Below are 13,059 nucleotides of genomic sequence, written 5' to 3'. Positions count from 1 at the left end.
ATCTCTTAGGCATAACCCACAATGACCATTTTTTAACCTTTACTTTTTACGAGAAATAATGGCTTATTTTCGAAGCAATTTTAAGCAATACAGCATTAATCCTTATCCAATTAAGTACCTTAAATACATTGTGAATTTAATATAGATCAATATGGCCCTTTGCGGTATGTAATTTAAATTAATATTTTCGAAGATATTACAGATTTAAAACGCAGGGACACGGTTTGTATTAATCTAATGACTGAAAAACTCTGAACGTTGTTAAACATTCTGTAGTATATTTAGTATCAGCATTACATTCATGCGAAGCCGGGGCGGATCGCTAGTATTAATATAAATATTAAATAAAATACTCACTCAAGTTGCGTATTTCACTAATGAGCTGTTTTGAATCGACATTACACAGAATTAAATTAAATGCAAAGACACCACCCGTTCGGATTATTATAGGTTCTATCGAGAACAGCAAGAAACTTAGTCGTTGATCTTTTCAGAATTGTAATAACATAATTTAGTATATTAATATTATTCGATTTAATGTTGATAATTATTTATCATATTTTTCCAAATCACAATTAAGAAAAAAACAAATACAATATAAATCCGAATCTAACAAATCAAAAATGCATTGTGTCTGAACTATACAAGTATCTTGTAAAGTTTAGTATTCGCATATTAAACTTTACAAGACTTCTTATTTCAAATAGGACATTAAGTTAATTATAATCAAATAAAAAACAATAACAATTAAAGAAACAATTCTAAATTTAAATTTGAAATGGTTGTTATTACAAGCATACACCTGGACTTGAAGATCGTTCACGGAAGTCACAACGTTTTACACTCATAGCATCACTTGAAAAAAATCCATGCACTTAGTGCTGAAATAAGCGCGCCTTTCGACCGCATTCACTTTTAGCGATGTAGTTTTTCTCCTTTTACACCCTCCACACCCATTCTCGCATCAGTATTCACCATCTCTCTCCGACAACGCATCTCCACCACTCTACTTTGTTCGCTTTAACGTTTCGTGACACAAAGCAATATGTGAGTTAAGTTCACTGTAACGGTTCTTGTTTGAGTTGCGATTTAATGCCTCCTTAAACTGAGATGGTTTACGGGTTAACCCGGCTGAAAAGGTTGAAAGTATCAGCAGTTATTTACTTTTTGGATCCGTTCAATATAAACTTTAAATCCTTTGAAGACACTCGCGCCATTAGACATCGAGATGAATAAACTTTTTCAGTAGGCATTTTAACATTAAGAGATCATTTTATCTAAAACTTTATTTTAGATAAAAATCACTGACAGGATAAAAAGCCAATTAAGAAATAACTGTTTGATCTTGTGCATATACAGGGTTATTGGTAATTCGACGTATTCCCGTTAGGAGGTGATAGGGGTGATTATTTGCGATAATTTTAACCCCCATGTGCATGATGTAAATTTTTGAGTTATAACGTTTTTTAGATTTTTTTCAAAATAAGTCAAAAATGATCTCAATCAAAATCAAAATCCACAAAAATACCTTAAAAACAAAAAAAATACAAATTTCCACCAGCGTCCTTTGTGGTCATTTTATTTCGGTTGTTTTGAAATAAGTTCCTAGTTTTTATACATTTTTGGAGAGCTGATAAAACGGTTATGTTTTTAAAATAATCTGCAGGACAAGTTTCATAACGATTTTTTATATTTTTAAGGCATTTTTGTGGAAAAAAAATTAAAAAATAATATATTTTTCAGTCTCGCATTTTTAAATTTGGACCGATAATTATTGTTTTAATATTGACAAAAAAACCAGTGTTTATTCGTTTTTATAAATCAGAAGAAAAAAATAGATTTTAATTGATATTTTTTTTTAAATAATTTTTTGAAGTTGCATTTTTGACTTATTTTGAAAAAATCTAAAAAACGTTATAACTCAAAAATGGTTAACTTTTGCACACATGCATATGGGGGTTAAAATTATCGCAAATAATCACCCCTATCACCTCCTAACGGGAATACGTCGAATTACCAATAACCCTGTATATAGTACCTAGTATCTTGATATTCACAAGATAAAGCGAAAAGTGCCGTAGCAACTCAATTGGAACGAAGTTCCTTACACTATATATCATGTAATAAATAACAAGTACAATTAAATAAATAAACAAATGTGAGAGTGATTAAATGAAAAATCTATTAATGAAACATAAACACACATAGGTATACTGTGCTATAAAAGTCTCGTGACGATCGAAATCCTACACCTATTTCAGCGTAGTCCTCATACACCAATTGTAAATAAATCTACAGCGTGACATTTAAAAGTGAACAACGAAATCATTTGTTTCTTATTTAGTAGAATATTGGCTACACCAAAATAATCAAAAACATATAACTATTCAGTTAAAATAAGGCGAATCCACTTAAACAAACGAATCCCCGTCTGATTAAAACTTCATCGCTCATCTGAAAACAATTTGGTGGGAAAAGTGCTGAGATTAGGAGCTAATCTGTATTAGCCAATGAAACAAGCATCAGGGAGACCACAACTTGTCCAATTTACATGACGAAGGTGGCGATATCGCAAAAGAGAGTTTTCGACAACTTTTATCAGATCCTCCCATTGCGGTTGATGAGTACAAAACTTTATCAACCGACCCTAAACGATGATCGGAACTCATGGAGAGAGAACTCGTTGATTGTTTATTATTTTTGATAATATCGAAATTAAATATTGCTATACAGTCAATTACATTTTGATTAGAATGGAGTTATTCATTTCTTCTCGGGGAGTTTAAATAACCCTTTAAGTTAAATTTTGTCGGAGTTCTTACTGGGAGGTTTCAAATTTCCATCCTTTGTTATGAAGCCAGACAAACTTACCGTATTTGTAATCTCGAAAATCGATAACGTTTTATAAAAGTATATGATGATTATAAAATCTGTAAGGATGATTATTAATTGATTTAATACCCTAATTGAATAAATTACTATTTAAATTTACAACTTAATACTCGATATTATCTTTATCACAACATGACTTGAAATAAGTAACTTTATTGATTATAAATCACCTACGTATTGACTAGAGGATTTTTAAAGATATTCCTCATGCTTTTTTTACACTAATTTTTTTTTGTACTTTGTATTTTAGGTAGTTGTAGTTTTTAATGTGACATTCTATCAGTAAGTGAAATGATTCTATATTAATTTTATAGTTAACCATCAATTGTATTTCAATTCCTTAATATTTCTACACAAAACATTACGACTTTAAGTGAAGATAAGTTTTATTCAATACATTAAAACAATTTAACAATCAACAGTAAAATGTAATATTTATAATATTAGAATTACTAACAAAGTATTCCATGTTTAATATAACTCACAAATAAAAAAAATACGCCTTATAAATAAAAAAAAAATGTAAGCGAAAAAAATATTCAAATATATTCCGTTAAAATATTATTTATTATTTCTCATAATATCTTCTTCAGACTTGACATTGACAAATTATATTGCACGCACCTAGCACCGATACGAACAAAATAAATGTTTAAGAAAAATTTGATAAAAATCGAAAAAAACAATTTACGTACATTGAATAAAACCCGTCTCCATATTAGGCTCACTGTAGCTTGCAAACTCTCGAACTGACTCCGAGGGACTCGGATTAGGCAATTCCTACAGCCGACTACGTATTACACGAAGAGATTTAAACTGAATTAACCGTTCGATCGGAAAATTGGAATGCCACACAGATAATTACCTGACACTCACAGAAAAGGAAGCCTTTTAAAGGAGATTCAAATAAGCGTGGTCGAAGGACCAACTGAGGCGACTAGCTCGCGCGGCCTTTCACTAAAATAACCGACACCGCCATATTATTCTAGAATTCTTAGCTATTACAAACGTATAGCTTCAGACATATTAATTAATTATTTATGCACTCTTACATAAAACAGTAACTCTAAAAGCAATCAACAATCAAATAAATAGAATTTATAATGAGCTATTTTTATGGTGAAGAATTATCGTTCTGTAAATTTCATATTAACTTCTGTACATTTCGCCATGTTAATATTTTCATTTTTGTTTTTTTATGTAATATACATACATCATATAGGCGGTAAGACAAGAATTTTCCCTTTTACTCGTAAATGTTTGCCACCGATCTAAAAATTTCCGACGTCGAAAATACTTTATTGATATTTTTCCCAGCACAGAAATTTCGATTGGATTATATGTGGGCGCACTCATATAAGACCTTCTATAGACTTCATGACTTGGCTACCAATTGGCAGGAAGCCCGACAAATGTGCGAAGCGGAAGGCACAACATTACTCATACCCGATACACTGGACGAAATGGAAAACTTAAAACTACTGATGAGCAACATGAAGGCACACTACACGGCCATTTTTGTTGGAATTCACGATAAATTTTCTGTTGGCTATTATGTCACCGTTAAAGGTAATTATAAACATTATCAAAGTCATGTGTGCTACTTATTATGTTTTAGACTTAATTTTTTTCTGTATTGAATTTTAAAGGAGAACCAATAACTGGCACCATCTTGGAATTACTCTGGGCTGAAGGTCGACCTGATAACCTCAACGGTACAGAACATTGCGTTGTTATGACAAGAGAAGGTTTGTTTGATGATCGCCCATGCTCTGATATATATCCTTTTGTGTGCAAAATACTAGGAAACGAGACGAAATATAATGAGCTATGCGATAACTTTGATCTAGGTAACTAATAACTATATTACTTTTAAATACGTAACAACCTCCGACCAAAGAAACGATGGATGAATGGATTGTGTGAAAGACGATATGGTTAGAATGTTACTTGTGAGATGACATCAGACAGGGTAGTACGGAGGAAGAAGACATACTGCGCCGACCCCAAGTAAAATTGGGATAAGGGCAGCAGGATGACAAATACATAGCAACCTCTTAAATTTTTGGAACGAAGTTCTTTTACGCGGCTTACGGTAGAGGAAACTGTCAGAACTCGTCACGTAAGGATAAAGCGTTATGGCCAGGCGACCTTTCCCTTTTTTCCTTCTCTGTGACTCTTTCAATTGTATACGGTCATCATTATTTTTTTAATTCACGAGAGATTTTAATAACAATTTTGTTTCATGTTATTTAATTATTCTCAAACGTTGTCTGTTATTTAATCTATACTAATATTATAAATACGAAAGTAACTTATTCACGTCCAAACCACTGAAGCAAATTTGATGAAATTTGGTTAAAAAAAATTTGGTGAAACAAGCTTCAACGGCAGGGAAGAACATAGCCTACACTTGACGACCAACCCCTAAAGCGCGAGCGTACCCGCGAGTGTATGCTAGTACACATTTTTTAACGAAACCAGGCCTCGTTTTGACCGATACACACCTTTTTTATATACAATTATGCGAAGCGACTCCCATGTCCTCTGTGCTATGTATGATATTATGTCGGAATTTTTAAGAGGCGAGTACACAACCGCGCCGAGATGGCTCAGTGGTTAGAACGCGTGCATCTTAACCGATGATTTCGGGTTCAAACCCAGCCAAGCACCACTGAATTTTCATGTGCTTAATTTGTGTTTATAATTCATCTCGTGCTCGGCGGTGAAGGAAAACATCGTGAGGAAACCTGCATGTGTCTAATTTCAACGAAATTCTGCCACATGTGTTTTCCACCAACCCGCATTGGAGCAGCGTGGTGGAATATGCTCCATACCTTCTCCTCAACGGGCGAGGAGACCTTAGCCCAGCAGTGGGAAATTTACAGGCTGATTATGAGTACACACCAGCACAACAAAATGTGATCACAATCGTATACGGGATAAATTAAGGAACATTGATTTATATAATTAAAGATTGTCTGTACATACTTCTATGTTGGTATTGTCAAGTCATATATATGTCAATAAACAACAATGATATTCTGATGAATGGCGACTTAGGGTCACCTTTATTTTATGTGTGTCCTTTAAATGTTATAATGATTACAATCAATGTCGCATATCACTTTCTGACATTTCACAGTCGTGTTCTATGGTGAGATTCGAAAAGTTGTTGTTGCTATGTTTTGTCAAATTTTTGAATTCTTGAATGAAGTAGGTAATTGGTAGTAGCTTGGTGGTGGTAGCTTTGTGCAAGCCTACCCGGTAGGTACCACCCACTCATCTTATGTTCTACCGTGGACTGCAATACTTATTTCTGTTGTGTTACGATTTGAGTATTTGTGGATGAGCCAGTGTAACTACAAGCACAGGGGATATAGCATCAGCCATCCAGTCCTCCGATATGACATAAAAAATATAAAAATATGCAAATTACCCAAATTCATACAAGCAATAGGTCTAAACTTAAGTACAGTCTCAATTATGAACTTACCTGTTAAGAAGCTAAACATCCTCTCTTATATTTACAACCTCACTTAAAAATTTTGCTTAGCGGGTATTTAGTAAAAAAATTATTTCTCTCTTTCTGTCATAATTAATTTGACCTTTGAAAGAAGGAGACGCAGCATTGTTTAGCTAATCACGTTCAACAAAAACTCTTTTCACAGGATACGCTCCCCATCAAGCGATACATGGTAAATGTTACAAGTTTCACTCGGAACCGTTGTCTTGGCATGACGCCTACTTGGCTTGTAAATTGGAAGAAGGACGTCTAGCTATAATCAACTCACCCAAGGAAGCGAGTATAATCGTCGGCTTTCTCGGCGAACATTTAAATAGTAACATTCCAGATCCAAATATTTTGTACATCGGCTTCAGTGACCTGATGTTCCCATATCAATATAGAACTATTGTAGGTAAAATTATTTCATATATATTTCATAACTAAACTCTAACGCATAATCTTATAAAACCGAACTTCTAATTCGACTCTTTTATAATATTTTTATGCAAATCTTTAATTAATTCAGAAATGACAGAAACGAATTCAAAGTAAATATCTGTTATGCAAAATAAATGTGTCGAATGAAATTGTCGTAGAGTCAATATCACGTTTTGCTGTTATAAGGCGAGATCAAAGATATTCACAATAATGCGGATAATTTATTTTTATATATCGTGTGTATAGCAATTCTCTTTGCAAAGACCAAAGAAAAGAGAGATGCGTGCAATGCTTGTGTTAGGAGGGGAGATGACAATAGCTTAAGGAGCACCCTTTACATCGTCAAGTAGCCCGTATTCCGTTTTGCCTTCAATAAATAAATGTAAATAATAGTTATCCTTCCGCTTAAAAGTTTCTTAAATTATATTCATAAGCTACGGCAAAAAGTATCAAAATTTATCATCATATTACAGAATTAATGAAAATGTTAAGTTATTGTCACGGCTCGGAAATATCGTAAATCTAAAGATTATTTTTGTTCTTTTCTCATACAATACGCCTTATTTTTCTAACGTTACATTGTAGGTCAAACCCTTGACGACGCCGGCTACGCATCGTGGAGTCCTATGAAAGAGGGCAACAAGGAAATAAAAGTAAAACGTTGTGGAGCGATTTCTAGAACTGGTTTCCTTAAAATTACATATTGTGATCGACCGGCAATGTTCCTCTGTGAAAAAATCCTTAACGGAACTGTGAATTCATTATAGAACCAAAATCTACGCGTGGCGATAAAAACAATTGCAATTGTAGGTTATAATAATCATATACTTTTGAAGATTTTTTAATATTATGACCTCAATTATATACAAAAAAAAATTAAATATAGTTACAAATCCTGACCGCTGAGAAAGGTAGTACAAATTCTAGCAGAATTTCGATTCCATTTAAAATTACTCAGCTCCAAAACTTATTGACACGTCTTGATTAGTTTACTTTGGAAATAAAACAAAATATCAGAATAAAAGACACACCAAAATAACTAACAATTAAAATATAGCTAAGACTAAAACTATTGTACCTATAAAGAGGCTAGCATGGAGTATGTACTAAGCTTAGCATCACTGCTTAAAATATATATGTTCCGCGTTAAAGTGTGATTGACCACGTGTCATTAAAGGTACGAGAAACATACCTCTTTAATTCTCAAGGTTAGTACATGATGTAAGGAATGGTTAACATTGCTTACAGCGCCAAAATCAGATGTGATGCGTGATGTGTGGGTATGACCATCAGAAGTTGAATCATCAGGAGCCCCATTTGTCAGTACGTTTAACAAATATAAATTTAAAAAAAAATGATATTTGCAAAAGGTCAATCAATGAGCAAAAAATAAAATCCCATTTAAAATAAAGAAAAGTTAGTATCTCTGAATTAGGATTAAAGTATATTTGTGTGCGTCTCCGTTTACAGGCTTACGTATACGTATGTTAGTTTGTTTAATAAGGACAAATCCATTTATGTAATTATGTCATAAATTGATATGGACGCTGTGACATAAGAGCCCACGTTAGTGGCAGTTAATGTCACTCGTCATGACCTCTCATCGGATTCAGTGTACCCGACAGGCACTGACGTTTGACGATAATATGCCTGCAATATACATTTAAAAGCAGTGATGCGCGCGACTCGATGAATTGCGACTTTGTGGATTACAACCACGGATTGAAAGGATTTAATAAGCGTGAAATACTCTTATTGTTTGTTTTTGCGTTTAATTTATAAAACCAATTATTAATGTTTATTGATCTGTGACATCTATTGACGTGATTTGGAGATAAGAACACGTGTGTCATGATTTCAAATGGCATGAAGAAAAATATATGAGTGTAAAAAAATCTTTTATACATATATTTTTGTTCTTATTTACTTGAAACTTTGAATAAGGATAGTTCCTAAACTATTATATATGATGCAATATGAGTAGGTAGTGAGCTACCTATATATATATATATATACTATTATATTATGTCTTATTAGTTATAGAAAATTAATGCTTATTAGCTTTGCCCTTAATGACGTCAATGACGTGTCATATGTCATAGTGAGGGCCGTATGAAATCTGGTAGGCAAGTATCGTTTTACTTTTATCTAACTAACGCAAGTCTTTGTTTTTATTTATATAAATACTTATTTAATATATGTTTTCTTAATAATCATCGATTTCGATGTTGACCTTTGTCCCGCGATAATCACATGGTTTTTGTTAACAGTTTTATCTTTTCTAATCTAAAGTGATGTATGTACAAAAATTTGCAGTCAATTCTTGTCGATATTTGTCGCACAAGACACAAAAGTCCAATATCGTTTTATTTCGTTGACTCAACAAAGGAAATGAATTACAAACAACACAACGAAATACTTAACCTCATAATTCAACCAATCTACTCCCTAAGCCTTCGTCGCGTCTCTAGTCTCAAATTCAACAATTGATATTCGTTATTAAAATTACAATATCAAAGCAAAAACAAATTACACCGTTCGCACGTAACTTAAATATTCGGAGCCGAAAAGTTTACATGTGAACTTGAACAATTAAGTTAGTTTGAACGAGGTAGTTCATGATTAGAAGGATGTCCGTTATCCTTGCTCGCGGCGACTGTCGAAGCAGGATACATACATAACAGAATTTTGAACATTGTTTCAAACAAATCTGTTTTGATTTATCAATATACCTATGTAGCTAGTTACGCTTCTAAAACACTTGTGCTAAATACAACTATGGCCTGCCTAGTCTATAAAACTGTAGATCGCAATCCGGCGATCCCAGGTCAGACTAGTTAACATTTATTTTCTTCTCTGTCAAAAAATACTTTTCTTTTTTTTTATGTAATAGGTAAGCGGACCGGCAAATAGGCATCGATTTTAAGTGGTCACCACCGCCCATAGACATTGACGCTGTTAGAAACATTAACCACCCCTTACCATCGCAAATGTGCCACCAACCCTTGTGCCTGTAGTTTCACTGGCTTACTAACCCTTCAAACCGGAACACAACAATACCAAGTATTGCTGCTCGGCGGCAGAATATCCGGTGGTACCTACACAGACGGACTTGCACAAAGCCCTACCACCAAGATAAATGTCATATATTATATAATGAAATTGTACATTTAAATAAAAAGTACATTATCACATAGTACATGTAAGGGTAATTAAAAGTCAATTGTAAACATAAAGTAATGGCACACTGTTATCGATGTTGCGCACTAACGAAATTATTCGTTATTCAAATGCAAGTGCCATTAGGCCTCGATCCCTCCGGGTGATGAATGAACTACTATCGTATTGGCTTACGGAAATATTAATAATTAGCAAATGCATCGCGCGACTCTGATTTCATTTCAAAAGATTTATAGCTATAATAAAATTGTAACACGACCTTTTCTGTTTAATTTATTTACACAGCCATTAATATTAACGATTTTGTTTATTATTCCTTAGTCTACTAACATACTTTTGCCGTCCGCGGGCAGAAGGAAACGTGACGTTACTTTAAACATACGTATACTATACAGGATTATTTTTGTTCTCGAAATTGAAAGAGGCTCCCGCGGGATAGTCGTGTAATAAGTAACTACCCGGATCCGAACGATGTGACTGACAAAACAATTTTTACAAATATGGGTGTAAAAATCTTTATTTGTTTCGTAAAAATGTGTACATATTCGCGCAATATTTACAAATGTATATATACTATCGAGTACCTTATATTACTTTTAGGTTTAAAGAAGGTTTAGAGTTTATTCTACCACGCTCGAATGTGGTCGGTTCACGTGACGGATTTTCATCCAAAAATTACATGACTCGGAGTTGCTTGACGAGGTTTGGCCGAGCCATCTTCGGTTAAGATTTATAAGGGCTTAATAATTTACTATATATTAAACAAAAATCAGACTGCAAAAGGGTCACCTGATGGTAAGTCTTCACCACCGCCCAGATATTGACGCTGCAAGAAATATCAACCACCCCTTACAAGACCAATGCGAATCCAAGCTTTGGAACTAAGATGTTATGTCCCTTGTGCCTAGATCCCAGATACATTGCATTACTTAACCTTCAAACCTGAACACAACGATTCCATGTTTGCTACTTGACGGTACCGTATGTGACGATCGGGTGGTGGTACATAGCCAGGCGGGCTTGCGCTTGCCTTCATTTAAAAATATATATTATTTATATAATTTCATATTCTTTTTTGTCTTCATTATAATATAATTAATCTCGAAAATTTTCATTCGAGTAGTTACTGATAAGCATCAATATTTATATTAATATCTATATTAAAAATGGATGGAACCACCTGCATTAAACAGCTTTTGCAAGCGCTCGACGGTCGGGTTTGAGTTAAATTTTATTTGATTGCGAGCCCGTCACGACAACAGGCTGATTGATGTATTGCCGTCGCGCTACCCGTTGTCAAAGATGGCGGCAATTAATGTACAGAAATGGATACACACCATGAATATTTTGTTAAGTTTAATACAATTTTCGCGTTCATGTAATATTGAAAGCATCGAATCATATTAAAGCCCCCAGTCAATCTTCGACTAGAAACAATTTAATTTTTGATAAATTTAATAACAATGATTATAATTAATTTTATATTCAATACTCTTTTTTTAGGTAGGTGGACGAGCAAATTGGCCCCCTGGTGGTAAATAGTCACCACAGCCTATAATCAATGGCGCTGTAATAAATATTAATCGTTCCTTACATTGTGAATGTAATACCAACCTTGGGAATTGAGATGATATGTCCCTTATGTCTATAGTTACACTGGCTTACTCACTCTATACAACAATACTGAGTACTGCTCTTTGGCGGTAGAATATCTGTGTGGGTTGTATCTACCTATATGGACTTATACAAAGTCAAACCACCAAAGATTACTTTGTAATTCAAGATCAAAACACATCTTTCTAACGCTTTTTAATAGTCAATTTACAAAATTAAATAAAACTTGAAATTCTACCGAAAGAAGCGGTAAATAAATCAACGTTTACTCTTTTGCGTTTAAATTACACGGATATATCAATTAAATAAAAATACAACCACAATCAAAACAACGACAAAGGTACTTGACTTTTGACTTTGATAAATTTTGAAGAATAATTTAAATCGGTTAAAAATAAGTCATTTTAAAATCACCCAATTTAATAAATTGCGGCAATATTCCTTACTATATTTAACTAATGAACCTTCGTTATCCTAATGATAAATTACAAATGAGCTTATAAATCTACGCAGATGTTACACTAGTCCATAGATCATGATACATGAAAAGTCGCGATGTCGATAAAACATCCCCTTTCATACGACATTAAGTACGTTAGTAACGGCACATTTCGTAACAATCTGCAAGGTGATTCAGTGGCGTGTGAATCCGAAGATACAGCGGTTCATTTCCTCAATCCGAGTTAATAGTTTAATATTAACCTTCTAATAAACTTAGCTTGCAATAATATCGTTCAAGCGATACAATATATACGAAATATTTTTATACGTAACGTAAAGTATATATCTCACAGCTGGAAAAGGTTTGGCTAGAGCGGTTTCAATAAATACATATTATATGTAACAAATACGGGTTTCTTGACGTTTTTTCTCTTCAAAGCGGACGACGAATGAAATAAAAAACAAACAAAACATATGAAAATTCAGCTATGCTTACGCGGGTTTGAATCGGTTTCGAAACAGCTCTATCTTCGGTTAACATTCACGGGCTATCCAGTGAGCCACTGGGTTGTTAGATAGTTGTTACATATGGTACAATTGAATATTTTTTAAATAAATCCAAATCACATTTTCGTCTCATCATACAATACATACGAGCACATCGGTGCGTGTACTGTAAACAATTTGTTTATGTTGCATTTTACATAATAAACTTTTTTGTCTTCTTAATTTATTTGGAACATTTTTAGACGTTATGAAATGTATTTATTCTATCTGGTAAGACCTGTGCACTATGCAAGCTAATCATAAAGGTACCGCACGCTCATTAATTATTCTACTGCCAAACAACACTTTTACCTGTATGTGAGTATAAACTATTACTTGTGTAATAAAATACATCTATCAAATATTAATTTGACAATATAAAAAATACTTATAGAATATATATTTTTTTAAATCCATTATAGGATGGCAAGTCCTTTAGA

At 33.4% G+C, this 13,059-nt stretch overlaps 2 protein-coding genes across 2 annotated transcripts in view; one reads left to right on the top strand and one right to left on the bottom strand.

Moving 5' to 3' along the window:
* The window catches only part of LOC113398275 (septin-7), a 477,393-nt gene that overhangs the window by 51,152 nt on the left and 413,182 nt on the right, over positions 1 to 13,059 (bottom strand). The gene's annotated exons all lie outside the window — the stretch shown is intronic.
* Positions 4,220 to 7,608, top strand: LOC113404395 (C-type mannose receptor 2-like). Its single transcript, XM_064216501.1, has 4 exons — positions 4,220 to 4,461; positions 4,542 to 4,742; positions 6,564 to 6,812; positions 7,424 to 7,608. The coding sequence occupies exons 1-4, from the start codon at positions 4,233 to 4,235 to the stop codon at positions 7,603 to 7,605; spliced, it is 861 nt and encodes a 286-aa protein (XP_064072571.1). The 5' UTR covers positions 4,220 to 4,232; the 3' UTR covers positions 7,606 to 7,608.

Source organism: Vanessa tameamea, chromosome 2 (genome assembly GCF_037043105.1).
Source record: "Vanessa tameamea isolate UH-Manoa-2023 chromosome 2, ilVanTame1 primary haplotype, whole genome shotgun sequence".
Lineage (NCBI taxonomy): Eukaryota > Metazoa > Arthropoda > Insecta > Lepidoptera > Nymphalidae > Vanessa > Vanessa tameamea.
The sequence above is the reverse complement of the archived record's forward strand: the minus strand, read 5'-3'. Positions and strand labels throughout refer to the sequence as shown.

Coding starts and splice junctions, on each gene's coding strand:
- LOC113404395 (XM_064216501.1), top strand. CDS start 4,233: ATGTGGGCGCACTCATATAAGACCTTCTATAGACTTCATGACTTGGCT. Junction 4,462..4,541: donor CTATTATGTCACCGTTAAAG/GTAATTATAAAC, acceptor TGAATTTTAAAG/GAGAACCAATAACTGGCACC. Junction 4,743..6,563: donor ATGCGATAACTTTGATCTAG/GTAACTAATAAC, acceptor CTCTTTTCACAG/GATACGCTCCCCATCAAGCG.